At 40.5% G+C, this 11,783-nt stretch overlaps 1 protein-coding gene across 1 annotated transcript in view; it reads right to left on the bottom strand.

Moving 5' to 3' along the window:
- Nucleotides 1-1,747: 1,747 nt before the first annotated feature.
- LOC311154592 (cytosolic phospholipase A2 epsilon-like) overlaps nt 1,748-11,783 on the bottom strand; it is a gene marked incomplete at both ends in the record, with an annotated part of 32,593 nt that continues 22,557 nt past the window's right edge. The window contains 9 exons of the mRNA XM_084207226.1: nt 1,748-1,956; nt 2,173-2,359; nt 3,528-3,694; nt 4,097-4,288; nt 5,202-5,309; nt 8,332-8,469; nt 8,974-9,088; nt 10,543-10,765; nt 11,216-11,352. Of these exons, the coding sequence (XP_084063352.1) occupies nt 1,748-1,956; nt 2,173-2,359; nt 3,528-3,694; nt 4,097-4,288; nt 5,202-5,309; nt 8,332-8,469; nt 8,974-9,088; nt 10,543-10,765; nt 11,216-11,352 (1,476 nt within the window). The remainder of the gene's footprint in view (nt 1,957-2,172; nt 2,360-3,527; nt 3,695-4,096; nt 4,289-5,201; nt 5,310-8,331; nt 8,470-8,973; nt 9,089-10,542; nt 10,766-11,215; nt 11,353-11,783) is intronic.

The following is an 11,783-nucleotide window of genomic DNA, read 5'->3' as shown; positions in this document are numbered from 1 at the left end:
TTGGTGTCATCAAAGACTTTGGATGGCAGGGGTAGGTACTCTATTTGCAGCTCTTGAAGGTGCCTGAAACCTCAGCTGTAAGATGAGCAGTTGGGAGAAGTAGCAAACACATGTGTCACACCAAATGGGGTTGTCATAATGATAACCAGGGAAGCTTGGGACAGAGGAGAGGCAATGCCGAGAGGGACCAGATGACTCAGCAACAGAGATCACAAAGAGGGGAGCCCTTGATGAGCACCAACAAGTAAACAGCCATTTCAGCACCGGAGGTTTGAACCCAGGATGCAAATTGAATGAAGGTGTGAGAGCCTGGAAAAGCAGCTGGGGTAAGGACACAGCACCCCTAAGGGGGCTGAGGTCATCAGAGGTGAGCATGGGAGACTAAAGAAAGGAAAAGATAAGAGGAGGACAAGGCATAAAGGAATGACTGAAGGAAGAGAGATCATGATAGCAAGAAGGAAGAGATTTTTTCAGCCTTTTAGACGTTCGTATTTCATTTTGAATTAAAAATTATCTTCTAGTTTTGCTATGATACATTATTCAGAGCTCTGTGTTTGCCAATACTACTTCAACAAAGACAAGCTGCTGTATTTTATTTAAATTTTAAGTAATTAAGGGCAACCAATACTGACTGAAGCATTATATCTTTTTATTTTAGATTTGTATCTTTGTTGTAATTAAACAGGTTTACATTGTACTTGTCTTATTCAAATTCTTCCTAAAGCAATTATTTTGATCTTCATCTGAAAAATAAGCAGTTTCAACAAATTACCTTGTGCAATCTATAGTAGTTACATATATCCTAACTTGCTTTTAGACAGGTAGGGACTGACAAAGTCATGTGATTTCCCATGGGTTACCCATGGATATCAGTGTAAAGTACTTAGCTTGCCTTTTGACCACAAAACCTGTCTCTCAGTTTTCAATGTTTTAATTCTCACAGCATCCCATCTTATAACAACAAGAAATACTGTGAAAACCGCTGAAATTAACAGGATGTGGATACTGAGCTGGATCATCTAAATACCATGAAAGGTCAGTGGAAAGAGCCATGGATTAGATAGTTATACCCGCCCTGGAAGAGCTGATCCTGACTCACATTATGGCTAGAAACAGTACTTTCCAAGAGATTTTAAAAAGCTAAGTACTGCTGGTGTAATAAAACTTTTAAATTCAAAAGTATAGAAAATGTGTATTTTTCACATGAAGTCCCAGGTTATCTATTATGTTTAGCTTGGCATGTTATTTCTAGTAAAAATTCCTTGCTGACATTATAGGAAAATACAGTTTGATGTTCTTTGAAATTGTCCCATTTATCACATCTTTTTCTGTTGCACTAGATTTGGAGTAAATTCAATATCCATAGCTCATTTGTCTTCATTTCAAATACAATTTCCATTAGTATAACAAATTTTGAAAGAATTTGTGCTGCTATCCCAGATTCATGCATTTCAAAAACTTTTTCAATAAACCCAATGTTTTCTCACCTTCAATTTACTGCATATACACGTATATGCATGAAAAAAAGTTCACCAGCTGGGAAATCCAACATAAATAAAGCACAAGCCTAATCATTTGATTGGTTAATCTAAGATCACCATGTGGTAGAGAGGAACCACAGCCTGAGACAAGTCTTTACTTTCCAAAGTCTGCTATGCTCATTTGAAGACAGCTCTTGATTCTTCACCAGAGAAGAAAAATAAAACCCAAAATCATGCAGATATCTTTCTGAAACTCAGGTGAGTGTTTATTTTCTGTGCTGTCGTTTCTGCTGTATGGCTGAATTCAAAGCCTGAAGGATCAGATGTTGGTTGTTCTGAATGTTGTAGCTGGTCAGTTCTATCAGCTTGTCAAACTCCTCCCCTGTGTAGGTAAAGCTGTTTAAGCAGTAGGGTGAAAAAATGGTAGAAACATCCACGTTGCCCTGAGCCATCTCAGCAGGGCTGCGCTCCACACCTGACAAATAAAGAAACATCACCAGTGGGGTAGAGATGTGGTTCCACCTCCCACTTTCCAGTGGGTCACAAGGTTACTCCTCGCTCCCCTAGAATCTGCATTTCCCTCCCAGGGGAGGGAGGCACAGCAGGGGAGGGAGGAGACCATGCTACACCATGTCTCCCATTCCACAGCCAAAGGGCTGCCAGGTGGTGGGAGAGCTATCCCGTGGCTTACCAGGCTCTTTGTATTTTCTGAAGGAGTCATTCACCAGCGGGAAAAATACCACAGTCGGTGCCTCTGGGGTCTCTGTATCTTCAAAGATGTAGCACTCCTTTAGATTTTTCTTCTCTTCTTCACTCATTTGGATTTTGGGAAATGGGATTCCCTGCTTTTGAAAGTATTTGGAGGCTTCTTCTAAAGGCTGAATTCAGGCAGAAAAGAAGAAAAGGTCAGAAGTTCTGCCACACTCTACCACTTTTCCTAATGCATCCATCAAAAGACCTTCACAAAGATTTAGGAGCAGGGTTGGCTGTCAATATTTTTTCTGTCCTTGTCTCTTACATGACAGTACTCTTAAGTACTATTAACAGAACAATTCAATACTCAGCCTCCACCTTGCATTCCTGATTGATGTTCTACCTTCTCCTTCTCCTCGCTAGCCTTTATCTCTACAGGACAGGTAAAATGTCCATGACTATGGGAAGGGTGGCCTAGCAGCTTAGAGTACAGAAAGATGCCTCTTCTGGAGAAGATCCTGAAACAAGTAGAATGGGCAGGAATCTGAAGTAGTACAGTTTTTAAATGCAAAATCACAATTTTTAGGGTTTTTTTTTAACTTGGCATAAAGTATTTAAAAGCCTCTGTCTTAGGTGCCTTAGGATGGTTCTGAAAACTGATGTAAGCAAACAGTGATCTGGGAGCAAATAGCATCTTAACTAAAACATTAATCTTGTAGGTGTGTTAGCAGTTTTTGAAAGTAGGATTTTGCTTCCTGAGTCTGGTTGGCATGTATGAAAATTTTATTCTTCAAGAATTCCTGTCTTATCCATATCTAGTAACAGGAATTATAGACCAGGTTATTAGATGGTATTTTAAAGAGCAAATGTTGTCAAAGGACAAATCTTTTTCACAATTTCGAACAACAACAACAAAAAATCCAGTTGTGGTTCTAAAAACAACTGGACAAAATATTTCTAATTATACTGCATGTGGGTAACTTTATGTGAACATCACAACCCAACCGTAATGAGTTCATTGGTGGTGGTGACTAGAACCAGATAAACAATCCATGTGAGTGAAATCTACATGAAAAAATGGAGATCACAGGAGCACACAGGTCTAGGAAATAGCATTTAGCTATTAGAGGATTAATTCAAATAAAATATTTAGAAATCTGATATTACTTCTGTACTCAGGGGATTTACCAGCATCACTTGCAAGACCTAAGCATCTGCACAGGGAGCTGTAGACCAAGGATCCTTTTCTCCCAGAATCAGTTTACTCTACATAAATTATTCTGACTCTTTAGGAGTTAAGGAGGGCTAGAAGGCAGCAATTGTTTATCAAAGAAAAGAGAGTGTTTTTCACACCAAGGTCTGTGATCCAGAAGAATAGTTTAAGTGCAGGACAACATCCACTTTCCTCTCTGGCCTCATGAGTGGTGGGTAGCTAATGTCGATGTATCCCGCCGTGTCTGCCAGGCACATGAACTCTGCTGTTTCTGTCAGCTGGTTGGGGAAATGCTCTAGTACAGTATCTAAAAGGAAATATTTGTTAGGATGAGTGATTCACTGAAGAAACAGTATATCTGTTGTTTGACTAATAAGGAAAAATTGGGGAAAATGTCTCTTGGCTATCCATTACATTTATTTTTTCCAAAAGATCCTTAAACGCTACAGATGTTGAGCCTTCACACATGAAAGAAAGGCCTGTTCAAGGTAAAGAGTTCTTTCACTTCTCATGTTGCTATTCTTCCATCCCAGATGAGCAGTAATTTTCTTTCCCTGAAGTCAAGTAAATTCCTGAAGCTGATTTGACTGTATGAAATTTAAATAGTTATCTTGAAATATTAATTTCCATATGTTCATCATCTGCCTTCTCTTCACTGATGAAAACACCAACCATCTAAGGTAAAAAATTTATATTCAAGAATGTTTACCTTTCCATATACAGAAGTTTTTGTTCTGAAGGTATTCATTGTGCAGCTGGAATCCCTTCAGGAAGTTGTAGAACTTTGAAACCATCACCCGCTCTGTCAGGATCCGCCGAATGATGCCCATGATGCCACATTCAGGGGTGACCAAGTAAGTCTCCAACTCATGTCTCCTGTCTGATGGAGAAGGCTCTTCTCCTGAAAGACAGAGGAGATGAACAAAATGTTGCTTTGATACCGTTCTTTTCTATACTTAAAACAATAGAAGGCACCTCATATTAGCTAGGGAAAAGATCCTAATAAGACATTGCAACATACAAATAAATCAATGTCAAAATAGGAATAAGAAGAAAATCGGTCTTCAGTAAAGCCTATTCCATGAAAAACAAAGTGGCAACAAACTTGCTAAAACTGGAAAAAGTGATCCATTCTTTGATAGAATTCACAGATAGATTCCCTGTGTGAAGGGTAGGGTAGGTTCAGAATCTGGACCTATTCCTTTCAAAATTAATAAAAATCAGCTTTGCAAGGAAAAAAAAAGCTGTCAGGAGACTAAGACATCCACAAAAGACCAAAGAAATGGGATTGTGCTAAACAGTACCTCAGGAGATTGGGAAGAGAGACAATGCACTTTCTATCAAATGCATTTATTGATTTATTGAGTTTAGGATTTTGCAACACTTCCACTGAGAAAGTGATAGAAATCCATAAACCAAACTCACTAACTGCCTTTAAACACAGGAAGGACAACCAAGGCCTCTTGGAAAAACACAGGTTTATATCAAGATCAAAGAACATTGAAGTGGTGTTACATGCAATTGAAGTCATCAACAGCAATGTATGAAAAGCAGCAGCTGCTGAGGCAGACAGAGAGCGCAGCACAGAGGTGTTTGTTACAATGTGGAGGTTCACCAAAGGGCCCCTGGCAAAGACAATCTGTTTAAAACCTTCAGTAGTTTTATATTTGTGTAAATTCAGTACAAGAGAGACTAATGGAAATAATATTGCTATGAATAAATTCAGAGAGGAAACCTAGTTAGATACAGCTGACAACATGAAGCCTCTGGATTTATGAGGCACCAGGTAAAACAGAAACAGAAACATAACTAACCAGTATCAACAGTGCTGTGTTGGGTGCACCTCAGTGAGCGCCTCTGTGTAGGATTCGACGAATGCCAGGCATCCAAGAGGTTGTAGGAAAAGACATTGCTCCATAGGCCTGTGCAATGGTAGAGAACAGGGAAGCTTCTTCAGAAACATTCTAATGGAAAACAACCCTTTAAAAAAATAACCTCTCAGCTTTGCAAGGAGTATTGGAAAGCCTCAAGGTTTCCAAATTATCACCAAAAACTATATGAAGTTCTTTTCAGCAATTAGCATTCTGTTGTCAAAGAGGGGCCTGAATAGTTTAAAACATCGTGTGAGGCCTTCAGCCACTGTAATTCCTTGCTGCGTACAAACCAACATTTTGCATCCTATAAGCAACTGTCATAAGTGAGCAAAACCATGCCATTTCCTATAAAATAAGGGTCTGGTCTACAAAAAAAGCCATATACAAGTGGATAATCAGTTAAAGGTTTGGAAGCTGCTTCTGGACAGTCAAGAATCAATTGGTTAGAGTACAGTCTGGGACAGTCTGCAGAGAAGTCGTCTAAATGAAAGACACCTTTGCTGTCTCTCTAAAATTTCTCTCTGTACAAAGTCTTTTGAGGGAGACCCTTCTCCTTCCATTTGTTATTCTCATTCCCATAGTGCTTCTCCCACTTTTGCCATGTAAAAGAACATCTAAAAGTGTCTTCACAATGCAGAAATTTTCAAAAGTCTCTTGGATTTTGAAAAGCATCTCTTCCTCCACAGGGCTGTCCTAGGCCCCAAGAGGAACTCCAGCAGAGAAGGCAGGGCTGTGCTCTGCCTTGAAAATCTCTACCAGTGAAAGCTTTGCAAAAGCCATACATTGTACGGGATGCAATAACTTGAATTGCACTATAAAATAATTATTCATCCCATAAATTATTAACAGAAATACAATTCCCTTAAAACATGGCTTGTTTCTAGAGTGAGACAGAAACCCAAGAGCCTTCTTTTTTAGAGGAAGTCCTTGGAAGAATAGACTTACTTAGGAAATATTAGAAATGCATTATCGAGAAATCAGATTGGGGCTCTCTGGATCTACACTTAGCTGTCTAGCAGAGTTCATTTGCACATAATGACTGGCCAGTTTCTGTCAAGACAACCTCATTCCCAGGAGCTTGAGAAGCTTCTGTCCGACCTGGCTATGAGAGGACATCTCTGGTTTCTCCTGTCTTGGTGTCTTCGCACTCTCTAACTCTTCCGGTTCCCTTACCCTTGTAGTTACACACTGTTCCTGCATATTAATGACTTTCAAACATTGTTTTCTCCTCAGAACTTGTTTATAATTACATGGCAACGTTGCCCTAACCTCTTGCACTGAATTTTCTTTGTACCTATATTGGCTGAAGTAAGAGCTGTGAAAAGGGATGGTATCTTTTACTAGGCCAACAGAGTTGAAGAGCGTAAACAAGTTCTTTTGCACCCCAGCCTTTCTTCTGGAAACATGAGGGTCTTGTATCCCTGTAAGCTCATCCAGTCTTTCCAGCTCTAGCCACTGCTCTTAGAAAAGGCCTTTCCTCTCCCTGCAAATGACACCTTGCTTTTATCTTTAAACTGTCAAGCTGTAACTAATAGCACATTTTTATAGTAACCCAAGAGGGCACTGCATGTGGTATCACTAGATGGCAACCTTGCTTTAACTCTCCACCTTGGCCTTTATAAAGATACAGAAGTGGCTGAGGGATCACCAGGCTCAGGTGCTCAGACTGAGAGCAGAGCTCAGCCCAGGCTGGATGTGCTGGGTGTGCTTGCTACCTGGCCACGTTGGGTATGAGCACACTACTACACTGCTATTGAGGAACTGCAATGGAGGCACAACATGCTCAGAAGAAGGCTCTGTGGAGTCTCTGTAGGGTCCACCTAGCTCTGTGACCCACCTCCTGCCTCTAACAGTCAGCACAGAATCCTTAATGGAAGAGTAAAAGAAAAAAGGGAAGAATGAAGGGATTTCTCCAGGTGCTCTCCAGCATCTCAAGCTCCTGGATTTAGGATTTCTAGTACTGGTGGCTGCATCTGAACAACTGGACTTCAGAGCCACCAGTGGGATTTACTATGCATTAATTTCTCCTGCCCTTTTCAGATCTATTCATACTCTTGGATCCTGTGTTTTCTTCTGAGTCTTTTTCCTCAAACAACTCTTCTTAATTCATGACATCACTGAAAGCTCTTAACATAGGTAATAAAGATGTAAGATTTAGTGCTTGTATGACTGAGCACAATCTTTTCTTTCTTATGGCCAACTATTTTCTCATGTTTAGAATAATATGATTCTGGACTCCTCCTGCACAATGCAGACATTCACAGCTTCTCTGAATACCAAATAAGGAATACCATGTGATGTTGCTGGTTGTATGGATTTTTCACTTTGTAAGTTAACCATTTTTTACCTGTATCCTTGGTGTCCTGTTGTGTCTTGTGCTTATTTACGTGTAAAATATCTGTTTAAGAGCAGATGGACTTGTCTGCAGATAGCTTTACCCCAGAGAACCAATGAATAAAGGGGCGTAGTAGGCAAAATTAAGAATTGCATAAAACCTGCAAAACTGTTTTTCATATATTACTGGGTGCTACCTAATTTACTGAATTAAGAATGATAAATTTCAATTATTTATAATGGTAGCAAAGTTACAGAGGATTTAGAATACTATTAAACTTGCAAAAGTATCAGTAGCAGTCCACAAAACTACTCTAAATTGCTGCATTTTATAATAAACCCAGTAACAACATTGCTTTGACATGTCAGATCATGCCATAGACAAATTTGCCTTTAAGATTTTAGTTTCAAAGTACAAATGTTTTTCATGTGGAACTCTGCTGCCGGTTGGTTCAAAATGAACTAAGCCTCTTCAAGGAGTCCTGAAACTTCAGGCATGAGCATCACTATTCAAGACAAGAGCAACAGTGAAGAGTGCGGTTTGAAATTTCCTCTCAGTACTTTTAGCCCATCTCCATTGTCTAAGGAATTCAGTCAGAGGTGAGAACAACATAGTGTACATTTGGTTTCAGTCCTGCATGATGCAGGGCACTGGTTGTAATATGCAGGGTTTACATTATATTAAAAATAAAGAAAATATTTATGCAATTCAAATTTTTGCAATGGACCACATCACCTTTCATGAAGCAGATTCGGGACTCAGGAAGCTTCTTCATCAGGCGACCCATGAAGAACTCACTGCCAAAATCCTCAGCACCAATGAAGGCACCATATTTTAAGAATCCAACCTCATAAGGGGTGAACTCCACCCATTCTGCAGAGACATAAAAGAAAATTTTAAATCTTAATCTTATCCCTACTTCCCTGCTGGAAGGGTTATGAAAAGGCAAAAAGGCAGCTGCAGAATAAACCCTTTCTGTGGAGTGACCACAGACTGGCCTTCCTTAGGGTAAAGAGTTATCATTCAACTGGTGTCAGCCACTCACTCAGTAACCTTTTCCAGTGTTCTTCATTCAGAACTTTCCAATGACCCTCTCCAGAGAGAACATAAAGGAAGTTTCCACCAAGAGGGGTCAGTCTGAGTTACCCCACACATGGAGCTAAGGCTTGTATTTGTCCTTAAACACCTCCCCAAGATTTCTCCTGCCCTGCAGAAGATAAGTTCCTCCCATAGACTAGGCATAAAGTCTGGAAATGTAAAAGGAAGTTAAGGAGGAAAAGAAACTGTTTATAAATGCTATGGGTCAGCTGTAGAAAAGGTTGAAGTACTGATAATGGAGATAGCTCAAACACCAAATGAGCCCATTTTTGTCATTACCTTTGAACTCTGAAAGGCTGTAATCTTCTTTCATGTTGAGGATCATGTAGATAGGTAGGGGATTTTGACCCTGACTCAATGCCTCTTGCTCATCTGAGAGTTTGTGGTTATTTTTCTGTAAATTGATGAAAGACAAAGAGCAAAATCAAAGGACCTTCTTGGCATAGTTCATGGGCTTCCAAGAGTACAGCAAAATACATAACTGTTTCCCTCCTAATTTTGCTATTCTCTCAACTAATTTTGTGTCCAAACATTTTTTTTAACCAAGGAGTGATCTAAACATTTACACATCCACATAGGCTTATTTAATTACAGGTAGAGTTGTAGAACACTTTTTAAAAAAATGGTCTCCCATTCTTTTTAGTAAATACATCCACTTTACATGGAAATTTGCTCTCACAGGGATGAACAGAGGAAAATAAACCAAGGTACTTGGTTAGGTACTTAGATACTCATGCTTGTAGAAGGAGACATCGGTTTTCTTCTCTACAGAAGCCCCTTGGCCTGCTAGTTATGCATTAAGAGATACATTGGGGACAAAGCTCTCAATAAGTTTGCAGACACACCAAGCTGGGAGGGAGTTGTTGATCCGCTGGAGAGCAGGAAGGCTCTGCAGGGGGATGGGGCCAGGCTGGATCAATGGGCCAAGGCCAATCATATGAGATTCAACAAGGCCAAGTGCCAGGTCCTGCACTTGGATCACAACAACCCCAGGCAGCACTGCAGGCTGGGAGAAGGGGGTGTGGAAAGCTGCGCAGCAGAAAAGGACCTGGGGGTGCTGGCTGACAGCAGCTGAACATGATCCAGCATAAGTGTGTGTGTGTCCAGGTGGCCCAGAAGGCCAGTGGCATCCTGGCCTGTGCCAGCAGCAGTCGTAGGACCAGGGCAGTGACTGTCCCCCTGTACTCAACACTGGTGAGGCCACACCTCACGTGCTCTGTCCAGTTTTGGGCCCCTCACTATAAGAAAGACATTGAGGTGCTGGAGTGTGTCCAGAGAAGGACATGGAGCAAAGGCAATAGAGCTGGGAAAGTGTCCAGAGAAAAAGTCTTACAAGGAGCAACTGAAGGAGCTGGCACTGTGTAGCCTGGAGAAAAGAAGGCTCAGGGGAAACCTTGTCACTCTTTACAACTTCCTGAAAGGAAGTAGTAGATAAGTGGGGATTGGTCTCTTCTTCCAATTAACAAGTGATAAGACAAGAGGAAATAGACTTAAGTTGTGCCTGAAGAGGTTTAAATTGAATATTAGGAAAAATTTCTTCACTGGAAAGCTAGTCAGCATTGGAACAGGTTCCCCAAGGAGCTGGTGGAATGACCATCCATGAAAGTGTTTGAAACTCGTGTAGATGTGGCACCTGGGGACATGGGTTAGTGGTGAACATGAAAATGATAGGCTAATGGTTGGACACAGAGGTCTTTCCAACCTTAACAATTCTAAAACCCCTTTGTTAATCGGCAGAAATCATCTGCTGGATAATGCTGTCATGCTCTCAGGCATCTGTCCCTGGAGCTTCATTTTCCATACAATAGGATTCAGTAGCTGTTAGACAAAGCATAGGAAAAACACTACCCCATCGTCTAATGCTTTTTCCAGCAGAAGCCCCCAAAAATCAACACTAGAGATCTGGTATCCCTCTTGCTTCCGCAGTTTTAGCTCCTTTGCATAGTATTTCAGGCTCTCCAGGGAAAAGCAGCTTAGCTTGCACTTGGTCATATGTCTGCGGATTTCACCAATTGGTCTTGATAGATCCTTCTGTGACCAGTCAGCGCTCTGATACAAATGTGACAAAGTCCTGGGAAAAAGAAAGGAAGTGCATTGTCATATGCTGAGAAACTTTCACTTTTTAGGCTTAGATTTACGGTCCACACCAAAAGAACTAGCTGAGTTTCTTTAAAAGCATCTTTTGGGCTTAGCATACTATTGAAAAGACTTTTTGATTTAGAGGAGTTCCCCAATTCACTAGTGAAACTTGAGGACTTGGAAAAAAAAGCTCCTCCTTGCTACAAAAGTTTATGCACCAGGCTGTGATTTGCATCCCGGTGGCTCAGTAGGAAAGATCCTAGAGCTGAAACAAAGCAGCACCCAGGCCATTCATTGGCTTGGGCAATGTGCTCTTAATGCAGCAAAAAAAAAAGCTCGAGACTGAAGCTTATACCTTTCTTTACAAAAAAATTAAGAGAATAAATATCTCACAGCAGACTAGAGAGGTGAGGAGTGATGCCTTTGTTCAGGATCTCCTTACCATGTTGAACCAGATGACCCAGTGATGTATGAAATAGCATCCAAGAGACCCAGCTTTTGAAGACCCAACAGGTTGCCTAACAGAGATGTCAGTGCCCGGGTGCCACCTCCTGTTGTCATCACTGCTACAACTGGTACCTGTTTAATCATCAACACAGCAGTGCTAAGCAACACTTTGTTTATCAGCACGAGTGATCAGAGCTGAGTGAAATGTAGCATGCCAGTCCCACAAAAAATTCCAACATTTCATCATTTCCCCAAGCAGGGATAAAAAAAAAAGAAAACTATGTATTTTGCACAGGGAAAAAAACCAAACCAAAACAAAACAGATTTTTGAGGATTTTGATCAAAATCAATCATTTTTGATTGCAAATTTTTGCACACTTGCTTATCAAAACTTATTGTTTCAAAGCATTTCAATATTAGACTGCATTTTCCTTAGAAAAACGTCTTCTCTTGAGAGGTTTATTTTGATAACAAGCAGAGCTCATCCTCTCTGTAAGTCAAGCATAATAGCTAGATTACATTTCCTACAAAGAACCTAGAGAATATAATTGCAGTGATGAAGC

Source organism: Fringilla coelebs (genome assembly GCF_963513975.1).
Source record: "Fringilla coelebs genome assembly, chromosome: 6".
NCBI lineage: Eukaryota > Metazoa > Chordata > Aves > Passeriformes > Fringillidae > Fringilla > Fringilla coelebs.
Note: the sequence above shows the minus strand (reverse complement) of the source record. Positions and strands in the feature narration are given on the sequence as shown.